The sequence below is a fragment of the Dermacentor andersoni genome, chromosome 2, assembly GCF_023375885.2.
Source record: "Dermacentor andersoni chromosome 2, qqDerAnde1_hic_scaffold, whole genome shotgun sequence".
Classification (NCBI taxonomy): Eukaryota; Metazoa; Arthropoda; class Arachnida; order Ixodida; family Ixodidae; genus Dermacentor; species Dermacentor andersoni.
Genome location: NC_092815.1, coordinates 229,375,729 through 229,388,117, shown reverse-complemented (window position 1 = coordinate 229,388,117; position 12,389 = coordinate 229,375,729). Strand labels below are relative to the sequence as shown.

The 12,389-nt window shown below is 47.4% G+C and overlaps 1 protein-coding gene across 4 annotated transcripts in view; it reads right to left on the bottom strand.

Moving 5' to 3' along the window:
* Window positions 1–12,389, bottom strand: part of Lrch (Leucine-rich-repeats and calponin homology domain protein) — a 205,195-nt gene that overhangs the window by 140,899 nt on the left and 51,907 nt on the right. For all 4 annotated transcript variants that reach the window (XM_050186794.2, XM_050186791.3, XM_050186793.3 and 1 more), the window contains exons 5-7: window positions 10,381–10,508; window positions 7,345–7,468; window positions 1,585–1,746 (exon numbers count right to left, since the gene is read on the bottom strand). In XM_050186794.2, the coding sequence (XP_050042751.1) occupies window positions 1,585–1,746; window positions 7,345–7,468; window positions 10,381–10,508 (414 nt within the window). The remainder of the gene's footprint in view (window positions 1–1,584; window positions 1,747–7,344; window positions 7,469–10,380; window positions 10,509–12,389) is intronic.

Here is a 12,389-nt window from a genome sequence, read left to right as displayed (position 1 = left end):
CGACGTCAACGAGTCGACAATTCGCGGATGGTGGGACCAAAGGGCCGTTCATTTTAAACGCAAGGCCCATCGGAAAGTGGCTCCGTAGACTTCGTAGTAGCCTGCACTGTCCCTAAATTAAATTGTTGTGTGGTCTTTTAAGAAGTACTTAATCTCAAACGAGCTTGACAGCATGGATGACTTAATTCTCAGGCTATCACATTTGGCAATAGTTTCGCTTTCACGAGACTCGGCTAGGCACTCTTGGCACTGAGAGCAAGCTTTGCACAGCACCAAAAACACGTGTTGGGGACACTTTTGGTGCGAGTCACAGAAAAATTTGTGGAAGTGATCGCCCGAGAATACCGCCCAAAGAAAGCTCGGCCTCCTCCTCAGATAATGATGATAAGCGAAGAGAACTCGTTTCCGAATTGATTCGTTGGATACAGTCGCCGATTGATTTTCCGGAGTCCAAAAATTCGGACATGCTCGATTATTCGATCTGCTTTGCGGCACCGCCATTCTCCCCATAGACCATAATGTATAACTGCCAAAAGTTCGGACACCTTGCAACCTCTCGTCTGATTTTTCGGACACTCCTTGAGCCAACTCGATTGAGAGCACCATGCACCGACTCTGACCGGTGCATGGTTCGACTTGCTGAGCGCCATTTTTGTTTTGAACGGAGCCTCCTTGCTGCCCCACGAAGTGGTGCTACTGCAAATCCCCGCTCATCATCATCGTTTCTGCCTGGTTCGCTAAGGTGGCTCTACAGCAGTTTCGGTTTCAGCTTAGTAAGCCATGCCAAGACAATCCAGCAGCTGATTTGTTTCTTCGCGCACATGTTCGCGCACGACGCTGCGAGTAGGCACCCACGTTTTTCGTTTGTGCGACTGGTGTCGGCATGGTGGTGTTTGCTTTGTGTGCTGTGTCGAGGTTCCGGTGATCCAACGCGGCATACGGAAACATCGCGTCAAGTGTCTAATGGCGCCGACAGTGCCCTTCAGACTGTGCTGGGGAATGCCGGCAAGCGGGTGCCGGGAGGCCTAAGATTTGTCGCCTTCCGATGTGCTCCCTACTGACGCGGAAAATGTTCTGCCGAGACCTGCACAGTGGTTGCGTTGCGATTCTGGACACCGTCTCATTTGACAGTTTCACAGGTGCTGACACTGCTGTACTGACATGCGCAGAACTCGACGACGGCAAGATCATTCGTCAGTTTTCTGTTGCACCGCTTGACGATGACTCCGAGTCGGAAGATGACACACCATGTGCTACACCATGTACGACCCTCTCCTAGATTCAGGCTTATCTGATAGCGCGTAAATGGAACAGCATGCAACGGCGCATTCACAATTGCTTTTTTTTTTCAGACACCTGTTTATTCGGACATTTCCGCAGTCCCCGTGAGGTCCGACTAAACGGTCGGCGACTGTAAACGTACCATTTCTCTTTTCATTCATCTCGCAATATATTTGTGGTTTTATTTTTAAAATTTTGTTGGCTGTAATGTTGACCCTCACGTTACAATTGCGGTCGCGTAATATTTGATTAGATACGGTAATAAGGCTCAGCCTAGCGAGACAATGCAGGGAGCTCACTCACCGCTCGAGGGCTGGGCTCGGGTCCCGTCTCCGAGCAGGGGCTCAGAGTGCTGGGTGTGGTAGTGCCACCTGCTGCAGAACACAGGCTCAGGTCCGAAAGGCGCTCGTGCCGCTGCTCCCGGGGAACTGCCCGCAGTGGCGGTAGCAAAGGGTCCTCCGGTGCCTGCAGCCAACAAGTCAGTCCCACAATAATTCTGTGGGTCACAGCTGCCATAAAGATGCTAGGATTCCACGCAGCCTAGGCATGCAGTTGGGGCACAACAAGCACAGCCTCAACTTGGCTGTACCGTTACAGCTTGCCTCAACCACAAACATTGGTGCCACACAGACAAAATCAACTCCAAGTGCTTCAAGCTATCACTTTGACAGCCCTGTATTTCGATTAGCCCAAGCCTAGGCTGGCACGCCGCATACAGCGGAATCTATAAATAAGTTCCCTATTGGTGAAAATGACTAATGGTTTACTGATGCATAAGGAACTTTTATTTCTAAATTCAGCTTTATGTGGCTTGCTGTCTTAGGGTTGTGCTTCCTTTTTTCAATATGTTAATTATCTTTTTGTTTAGCCATTATTCATCGGCAGTTATGGTTGTAATCAGGTATGTGTGTGTGTGTGCATGTGTGTGCGTGCACTCATATATATGTAGTTGAAGAAACGAAGGGACCTGCTTAAGAAAATTGCACGTTTAATGGTTTAACGTATCGGCCATGGCACGGCCTTTGTCAGTTTTATTCTGACAAAGGCCGTGCCACGGCTGAAACGATCGATCATTAAACATGCCATTTTTGTAAGCTTCTTCAACTACCTATGCACCAGACCTACAGAACATTTCCTTGATGTGAAAGTTCTGCAGAAACCCGCAATGTGGAGAGAATTAATTAATGAAGGGAAAATCAGACATCCACCCGTTCGTAGCAATTGCTACGAACGGGTGGATGTCTGATTTTCCCTTCATTAAAGAACTTTTCCTTGAATTATATATATATACACTTAACTTGAACCCAGGATTCAAATATAGTGCTTAGCCGCAGCTGAATGAAACTAACGGCATATGGTTTGCCATCATGTGACACACCTTAGAGTATTCTTTATATTCCGCCTAATTAGTAAAAAACTAAGATGAATTATGCAAGATTTCTATATTCACTTCATGGACAAGTGTGTTTCGTTGTGTAGTAGAGGCGGTTCAGAATTGACCAATCCACTTTTTTGTGAATGTACATGCCGTGACAATTTTTTTTCTGCATTTAAAGGAAGTCCGCGAAATATGAAATAAAACCACGTGACTAGGCTCTTGCACAATCGTATTGCAGCGGTCTCAACCTTGCATGAAGCCTATCGCTTATCAGGGACAACGGCACTTTCTTTCCATGTGCCACTGCCAAAGATGCTGATGCACTGTGAAGCCGATGTCTAGAGCTGTGGCCACTCGCTTCACCATGGTTAGCGCACACGGTTCTTTCGCGCAAAGCACGGTTGAGAGCACTGCAATACAACAGCGCATGAGCACAGTCACATGGTTTTATTTATTATTTCGCCGGCTTTCTTTGCACGCCGAAAAAAAATCGCCATTACAACGCAATGAAGCACACTTGGTCCTAAAGTGAATACTGTCACATAGCAGTGACGGTGAAGGAGGCAGCAAAACTTGCGGGGATGCGCGACTCTCATGTGTCCCTTGATATGTTGTTTTCCCACATAGCTCTCATCTCCTGTAATCCGGCTTCGCCGTGTGGCTTGGTGCCCCCTCGGCAGTCAGTGTGGTTGAAGCGCATTGCGAGAGATGGCGCGAGTGTGGCTCTGCTAACGCCATCTAACAGCGGGGTTACAAGGGCGCAAAAAAGAGAAGGCTCTTCCTCTTTGGCTTGGAGTCAGCAAGCGGTGCGGACGTACCGCGCGTGCGCCGATCCATGCGTCTGCGAGACCGTCTTGCGAGGCCTAGTTCGAACGCGCCACTGTTCGCGTGACTGTACGCGCGAATGACCAGGCATTGGTGTCGAGCATGGGGCGAACATATTCGCTCGTTATCCGGTTGCTTGTTATCTCATGTGCCGTTATCCGTGCCGGACTTCCGCGATTTGTCACGCACCCATCGGCACGTTTTGTGGATAGCAACTCGGCTAGCAGGCATTAGTTTATGAAAGGTGCAATAAATGCCCTTGTGATTGTTTGCACTACTATGTTGTCGTTCCTTTGTCCCAAGAGCACGGGTGAGAAACCCACATCTGGCTGGCCAACGTGGACCCCTAACATTTTGCTTCGTTCAAGAACTTTGTTTGAACCGAAGCGTAGGGCTAGCATGGATTTTGATCGCTAGCGTCGGTGGTATGCTTTCTTGAGTGAGGCGACGGTGGCTGTAGTGTTTTTGAACTTTTCGACATGCGAAGCCTTTTCACAAGTGTTTTTTTTAATGACATTCGTCGGTATGAGAGCCACGTGGTCTGCATCCTGGGATAGCGAGGCTTCGCGCCCGCAGAGCATTGGCAAACCTGAAGCGAGCGAACATGGAAGCCTCGTGGGTGGTCCGAATTTCTTATGTAAATAGCTTCTTCTATCTCTTTGACTCTGATGAAGTCGCGGCTCTGGGAGCCGAGTGGCTGCAGGCCACGGGTGCCGCTACGGGCTGACTGGTACTGCGGCCTGGCACCGGGCACCCCGACACCGTCTGGGATGGTGGGCGCCATCAACTCGGATGCTGTGTGCATTGAGCAGGGTAGGACCACCTAACAGAGCTGACGTCTCCTCGCGGCTGCCCGTTTTGCGCCCATTTTGGGTGTTGTTTTTTGGATGCCGGTTGTTTTCAGGGTAGCGACACTTTAGGCCTAAGGCTTTATGAAGCTGCCTGTCGCACGTGGAGGGACACAACCTGGTGGACCGTGGCGTTGAGGTATTGCACTTCGCTTCCCTCATTCTAGTTAGCCTCGCACGAATTGAAATTACTCGTTCGACTTCAGGAAACAAGCTTCATTCACGTGAACTTAGCATCTGAGTAGCCGCCCGATCTTTTGCTACCCGATTTGAACATCGTACCACGTGGGCGATGAGCATGCAGAATTTCCCTCCCTTGCACTACTTTAGTGTTTGCCGAGTGCGTTGAGCGCACGCAGCGTGATTGGAGTCACCCCTCGTTTGCTGTCACCTGCACGTCGTGTGCGCTGCTGCCCCGAACTACGATCGAGCAACCCCCACCAATGATGATGATTTGGCCAGTTTGGCGCAGCGACTAGCTAGCAACCCTCGGCGGCGGAGAAAAGAGCCGACGGTCACCAAGAGCTACTGCGGCTCTCGCCAGCAGGCCGAGTCGGCGCGAGCGACGCTTGCTCGTACGGACTACTGCATCGCCGTTTCCGGAGTCCTTGCCTGGAATAGTGCCGTCGAGTCTGCAGAGCTGCTGCTGTGACCAGCGGACGCTAGCGGTGTAGCCAAGGGCAATGTCGGCTCACATGTTATGGACAGCGTGTGGACATTTCTCTCGGCACGGCCACTGTTGCATGAACTGCCTTGTTCGCGAATCACACGTTGATGTTAGACCGTGTGACCGGAATATGTCCGGAATGCCCTTTTGATTGTTTGCACTACTGTGTTGTCGTTCCTTTGTCCGAAGAGCACGGGTGAGAACCCCACAAACTGTGATTAATGAAACTAGCGTTTTATTGGGCGAACTTGTGCCCTCAAAAGCAGGCTACACTCAAAGAACGAGGATAGCGGTGAACACACTCGGCAATCGTCAAAAATCTGATCAGCGGGTCAAGCATGTCAGTTTTTATACATCAGTCATCGAATGTTCCAGAGTAGTTGCTTGGACCGGTGTGTCTTCAACAAGGTTCTACACTATTCACGTCGCACACACATGCAATCAGATTACACAAGTTCAGTCACAGACAGTGGATGGAACCATCGAAAACATTCCAGAAACTTCCGATAGATGCAGGCACGTCCTGCGCTGTGCGATAACATTTGCTAGGTGGCGAGACGTGTCGCCCGATAAAGACAAACAAGTACACGTGTCAATATTAAGAATCTTGTATAATTAATCTTAGTTAACTAAGTAATTAAGCAGAATATAAATATACTCTAAGGAGTGCAACATGACACAAAACCATTGTTTTAAAATCCTTTGTTCAAGTTATGTGAAGCACCCTGTATATATATCCGTGTGCATCTTTTTGTAATGAAGTTCAGTTGGAAGTCAGCGCTTGTCTTCATAGTTCATTTTTTGTCTGTCTGTTGGCCGTGCTGTGCACACTGTTATGTAATTGTGGATTGTTTATGTCATAAACAGGTAAATTAGCAGCTTTCCTAGACACATGCCTGATAACTCGCACCCCACCTTTACCATAAAATTTTTAGAATTCTCAGTGCGGGCTATACACTAAAAGATTTGATGCTGCCTCACCCGCCAAGGTTTATTAGTTGCTACAATTTGTGCTGCCGTCTAAAATCTGGATCCCCGGAAACATGATGCTGCTGCTGCCATATTTAAACTCTATGTAACCGAACCTAACAGAGTTGCATGTAGGTGGAGGGAGACTTCAAGGCTAAGAATTCTATGAAAACACCTTGCCTTATCTTCACATAAATATGGTACTCTTCTCCCGACGCCTTTGACCATTACCAAGATTTTGAGCATGGCACTATTGACCAGGCCCCTTTTTATGCAGTGTGCGATGTGTTACCATATTTCAATGTGAAAGAGGGAAGCTGATATGCCTGTCTCGCTGCAGCTGTACTAAATGAATCAGCAGAGTTGCTTTGGTGTTTCAGGCAAGGGTGCATATAGCAAAGGAATAAAAGCCACACACCCTACACAGGGTTTGTACAGAACATCTGACATAAAATTGAAGGACAATTCAAGAATTTCCAGGCTGCTTAAAGCCAAATTTCAAGGAGGTTGAAACAAACTTCACTCATACTCATGAACTAAAAAATATTAAAATTTCTTTCTCCTTAGCTGAAATTGTTTACAGCAAAGCCGCCACTTAATTGCATACGAGCTTCAAGCTCTTCAGGTGGCTTTTCATAGTCGTCTTTCCCACTGTAATGGTATCAATTGCCTTGTGGCACATCACATACTTCACTCAATGAGGGTGTTGTGCGGGACGCGAGCGTGACTGGAAATCAGCAGAAAGAAGCGAGTAATGCGTCCCCGAAGAACAAGCAACAACTGACTTTATTTTTGTGTTCATCCAGTCTCTACGGCTCGGTTGCGCACTCTCACACCACTTCCCTTTCCCGCACACTGCGCGATAAGATTTTAGAGTCAAAAAGGGGAAAGGGTGTCTGGCTGCTGCTGTGCGACTATGAGGCTGCCACAAGGGTTAGTAATGTCCGACTTCCACCCAAAGTACTCGTCACATTAAGGGGCTGAAACTTACTGTCCTCCAGGCATTTCTAATAAAAAAAACAACAGGGGACACAGGTTGGTCACTTGATCGGGCTTCTTCTAGCATGGCCAGCAATGGCGATTTAAACAAGTCTATCGTCAAAGGCCATGGGCATTCCAGACTGCAATCGTTTAGCGAAAATTTCAAAACAGAATATACAGGATTGTTTCCCGATAAAGAGTGTCCTTGCAATAGCACCAATGCAGAGTTTGTCACTTTGAATGTTCAGGTCACCCCTAACACCAGTTTTCAAGGAAATTAAGGAGTGCATTTATTTTCGAGGAGCTTTAAGGGCCTGTGAATCTCTATTTCCTAATTCCAAGGATTTCAAATAGGTTTACAAGCCCCGCATGAAGCACAGCTGCAGATCACATACCTCAAAAGACCAACGGCTTTCAGTGACATCTGAGGTGCTACAGTAACCAGAATCAATGGTGGTCGGTCGCTTGCCACCTGCAGGCTCCTTGACATGGCCATTGTTAGCTGGGCGTTGATCCACCCTGCAAACAACCACCGTTTGACAGTGTCAACGCTTGACAGCTGTTGCAAGGCATAAACTTTTCTGTTCTCCAGTGACGAGTTTCGTGAAGGGAGTTTTGCATAAATGCATGCCATTTCTTTTGTGAAGTGATCACATAGGTGCTGTGTGATGGCACTCAGCACGGACACGGACACAGTATGTATGTTTCTATGGGGAAATAGCCCACTTACTACAATGCCCCCAAGCCACATTGTTAGTTATAACAATGAAGTCCGACAACTGGGTGTCTGTGCCGAAAGGTAATGAAATGCAAAGTCTTTGAAAGCAAAAAAGAAAAAGTGAAATGCAAGCCACTGCATGATCGCCCGCCACCCCAACTGCTGCTGCGCACTTCTCTTCATTGCCAGCCTCGCACGCGTTTCTCCAGTCCTTCCACACCTTTGAATACGAATGGGCTCTACACCGTGCCACACCGAGCTCTACACCGTGCCACACTCCGAAACACAAATGGACTGTGCCAACTGCACTTTAAACACTACCGGCACTGCTCCAAGATTGCTTGCTGGGCTCTCATTCTGCTAATGGATTAAGTCGCTTGTGCTTGTCTTTGTTAGTTGCGTGGAAGTTGTTCCTGGCCAAGTGGTTTCTCAGCCTCATTTGACTCGTCACCGAAATGGAAGACGGATGATCCGCCCACTGATCATCGGCAACGCACGACGTCAGTGAAAAAAAAAAAAAGCAGACTGCTATAGGTTTGGAAACTAAGTCCTTCTAACCGATGAGGCGATTGTCGCGAACATGCTTGCATCGAATAGCAACAGTGACGGCCACAACAGCAGCGCTGATGAGGTAAGGCTGGTTGCCTCAACATTGTCCTTGCGGGAGGCCCTGAAGATGATTCAGTCTCTCAGGGGCTTTTTTTCACAAGAGACCTTCCGCTGCACTACGTGGAGCACTTGGATGCCTTGGAGAAGGACGTCGGCAAGCTTCACGTAGAGTAAACAAGGCTGACTGACATCCAGTTTCGCTGTGCAAGCCAGTGGCAAGTATGTGGCGAGATTCTTGTGGCGATCTCGTCCCAGCGTTTCTTCTGGATTTCTCAATCTGAGATGCTGCCGCGGCAACCTTGCCGCATTTCTAAAAAAGGCGCCTTTTAGGGCCACCAAAGCAATGCCTCGGTGGAGCATGTATGTGACTTGGCGCCCGTGACCTCTCTTTACAGTTGTTATAGCAGTGCCATTCTTGACCGCCAACAACCGCGGCTTGTTAACAACACACGATTGGAGCATGCACGAAGCAGACTTAAACAGTTAAACTAGTCAACACAATCAGAAGCCAGATGGAGGATCGTAGTGGAGAGGAGCTTCCACACCATTATAGTTTTCTTGGAACAGCTCTGCGATCCTCCACTCCTTTTTTCATGCAACCAGTTTATACAGTTAAACCTTGATATAACGAACTTCAATATAATGAAATTCTCAATATAACGAATTATTTAACTTTTCATAACCTCTAGTCCATAGAACATGTATTTACAACCTTGATATAACGAAGTGTGTTTGCATGCCATTTCAATATAACGAAATTTTGCTTCCACCGCAAAGGAATGTCGAGACAATAAATGGAAACTTCCACAAACACAGATGGTCAAATGATTGAATTACAAGGGGCTGCTTGCAGATGCACCTCTCAAATCGCGGCATGACAAGAGCGACCACCGAAGTGAAGCTGCATCATAGCATCATATTCCATATGAAGTCCAAGTGCAATAAGATCCTGTCTCGCCTCGTGCACTTTGTGCTTTAGATGCGAGTGAAAATGTGAGAGGGTAGATCAAGGAAGATGGTGGCTTCACGAGTGCCACCTTCCCGCACGAGCGAAGGCAAAGAGGGGAAGGGGAGCGAGGTCACAGTAATGCTATCAAGCGCGCGTGAGGGAGCGGGGGGGCAGAGTGGGGAGTAAGTTGGCATGCGTCTTGGCCGTGGCTGTGCATGGCTGTAAGCATGGCTGAGCACATACGCAGCCGCACACCCTGCTTTAGAACTGCGTATGTAAAGAGTGGGCATGCCGAGACAGCGTGGCACCATGTAAGCTGTCTTACTGCACGTTTAGTATTGGAAGTTGCAAATCTCGAGTTTCAGTGACTTGTTGGAGTGAGAGGTATACGAAGCACTCGCTCCCCTCTGCCGGCACTTTACCTGATAGCGTCATCCCAGTGCGGGCAACGTTATCAGCCGCGGGGGTGCAGTGCATGTGAAAGCGTGGTTGGCTTCGCTTAATCTGTACTGCCAAAAAAATATCATCGATGTACGTGGCATGAAACAGTGTCATTCATCCTCGATTTCCAAATTTATCAAAATGAACTGTTTTCTCATTCAAATTTGCTTTTTTCGATTGCCCGATAATTCGGAAAATTCTGGGCCCCTTTCTCTGCGATCCTCACCGATCCAAAAAATTGATCGGTGACTGTACTTATCTGCATAAAAGGTCAACTTTCAATAGAAGAAAATTTTGATATAACAAAGCAAATTGCTGATTTTACTGACTTCATTATAGTGAGGTTTAACTGAAACAATTATCGGTTATAACAACGGAATTTTTGTGGCACTTGAGTATTATTTTAAGTGGGTTTGACTGTATCACCAAACTTGAGAATGTCATCGGAACCCTCATTTATAATATGCAACACTGTCTGCTATATAACTACAGAAGCCTAAGATGTCGTGGTTTGAGTAGTCTTCTTATGATAAAACACCCACTTGTATAGAAAACATTAATTTTTTTAAAACATACTGAAGTGGTCCTAAATAACCTACGAGAAGGTTAAAAGGGTTCACGATGGCCAAATGTTAAGACGCTGCTTTGCTTTGTAAGACTTAGTAAAATCAATTCACTGGGAGGCCCCAGAGAATCCTAGGGTGCACTGCTCACGGTGTGCGGCTTCCCCCTCGGCGAGGCAGGCTCCCATCGGCATCCATGAGGTGTCCTCGCCTTCGGTCCTCCTTGACAGCTTCCAGCTCCAGGTACTTAAAGACGTGCACCTGACCTCGCCTGCAAAGCTGCGCACCACAACCGACCATTGTAACATGGCCCAAATCTAAGCACCGCTGAAAAACATCCCTTTTCACTTTTTTGCCAAGTCAACCCTCATGAGCCATGCATTATTGGGCTGAATAATTGCAGTATAGTACAGTAAAACGTCGTTAATTGGGATTTCAAGGGACCAAAAAGAAATTCTTAACCAAATGTCCCATTATTGAGGGTATCAAGAAAACAATAAGCAAACGCTTACTATGTCAACATGCTTTTATTTATGGAATGAATCAGCAAATCTTCCTTCTATTTTTGCACAAAAGCAGTGCAGAGGCTGGAATTCTCGTCATCTCGTGCCTAATCAGCGCTCACAGCAGCGAAGGCCTTGCATATTCCTTCACAATGCAGCCACAGCATGCGTCTTCATCTGAGACACACTTTTCAGTACGGGTGCACATCCCAATTATTTTTTCGCCAGTGTCGCCAGGTCCCCAGCCATAACGATGAAGACGATGCTCTTCATCCTCGATAGCCTTGCACCGAGTAAAAACAGAAGTACTGTTTGCCACAACCACTGCGGACAAAACCACACCCGCTATCAATGCGATCATGGATGGTGACCTTGTGCTTCTGAAGGCGTGCGACCGATGCACACCCTGACTCAAAACGGAACTACCATTTGCTCCAACTGTGGACGAAACAGCAGTTGCTATCGACGAAGCCATAGATGGCAACTATGCAGTTATGAAGGCCTGTGGCCAACGTGGTGTTATGCACGGCGGAAAACTCAAGAATAAAGGCTCGAAAGCCACAAATAGTCATGAAACATTCTAGCATTGCTGTGATTCACGTACGATTTCTACTGATGACTGTGGCGATGCAAGTTCCATCGTTTCGTTTTGGTGGATGCTGTTTCTGCTCATCTGCGGCGCTCCGTGCTTGCGGAGCTCCAAGAGTTGTCTGAATTAACTGATGTGCAGCCAAATACGTCCAAATTAACAAGTGTTTCATTGCATTAAGTAATGCATACACCTGCCTGGAGCAAAGGATGAGACCAAATTATCCAATTTTCCAAATTAACGAGGTTTTACTATAGTTACATAATATTTGGCTGCAACTGAGTTCTGCCCTCTTGTGCATGTTGTGGGTACACTCAAGTCTAAGCATCCCCTGATGTTCTCCCTGCATCACTCAGATATCCTGGCATCCGGCTTCCCTGCATAGCCCAAAAGTGGTGGATGAAGTTCGGCGTTGTAGTAGTACAAGAGATAGAGTGAGTTCGCCAGAGTGGATGCTTGTGCACAAAGAGAACTGGTTCCTTCATCTTCAACTGCGGGTTGGCGTCGCGTGTGGACCAAACACGTGCTTGTTGCTGCGCTCTGCGGGATTGACCCATGCAGGGCGTTCCTATTGTTCGAATATGTTTCCGTTCGTGGGACTGCACCTGGGAATGACTTAAGTATTGTTGTCGCGCATGGCCAAACAGTATTCAATCAGCATCCTTGAGCAGTGAATCGAACCTCCTCAATTCCTCAATGTGAGCAACTACAGTCGAACATACTCATAAAGATACCGGCTTTAACAATATACTGAATATAACAATGAGCGGCCGATACACCGTGAAATTTTGTAGGTGTTCTATGGCAAAATAAAAAGCTTATTACAAGGTGCCCACGCTGTGTTAATAGTTAAACGATCACATCTACTACTCGGTGTGTGCATCAAACAAGCAAACAAACGAAAACAAGAAACCCTGAATAAAAGAAAATTGAGCTGCCACGGACTTGCCTGTGTGTCGCACACTTTCGCCACACTGTGTCACCACCCCGCCTTCGTAGCATTGCCCTATGCATTACCGGCCTTGTGCGTCCTTCTTTAGTCTCGCTTGCACCCCTCCCACGTCAGCA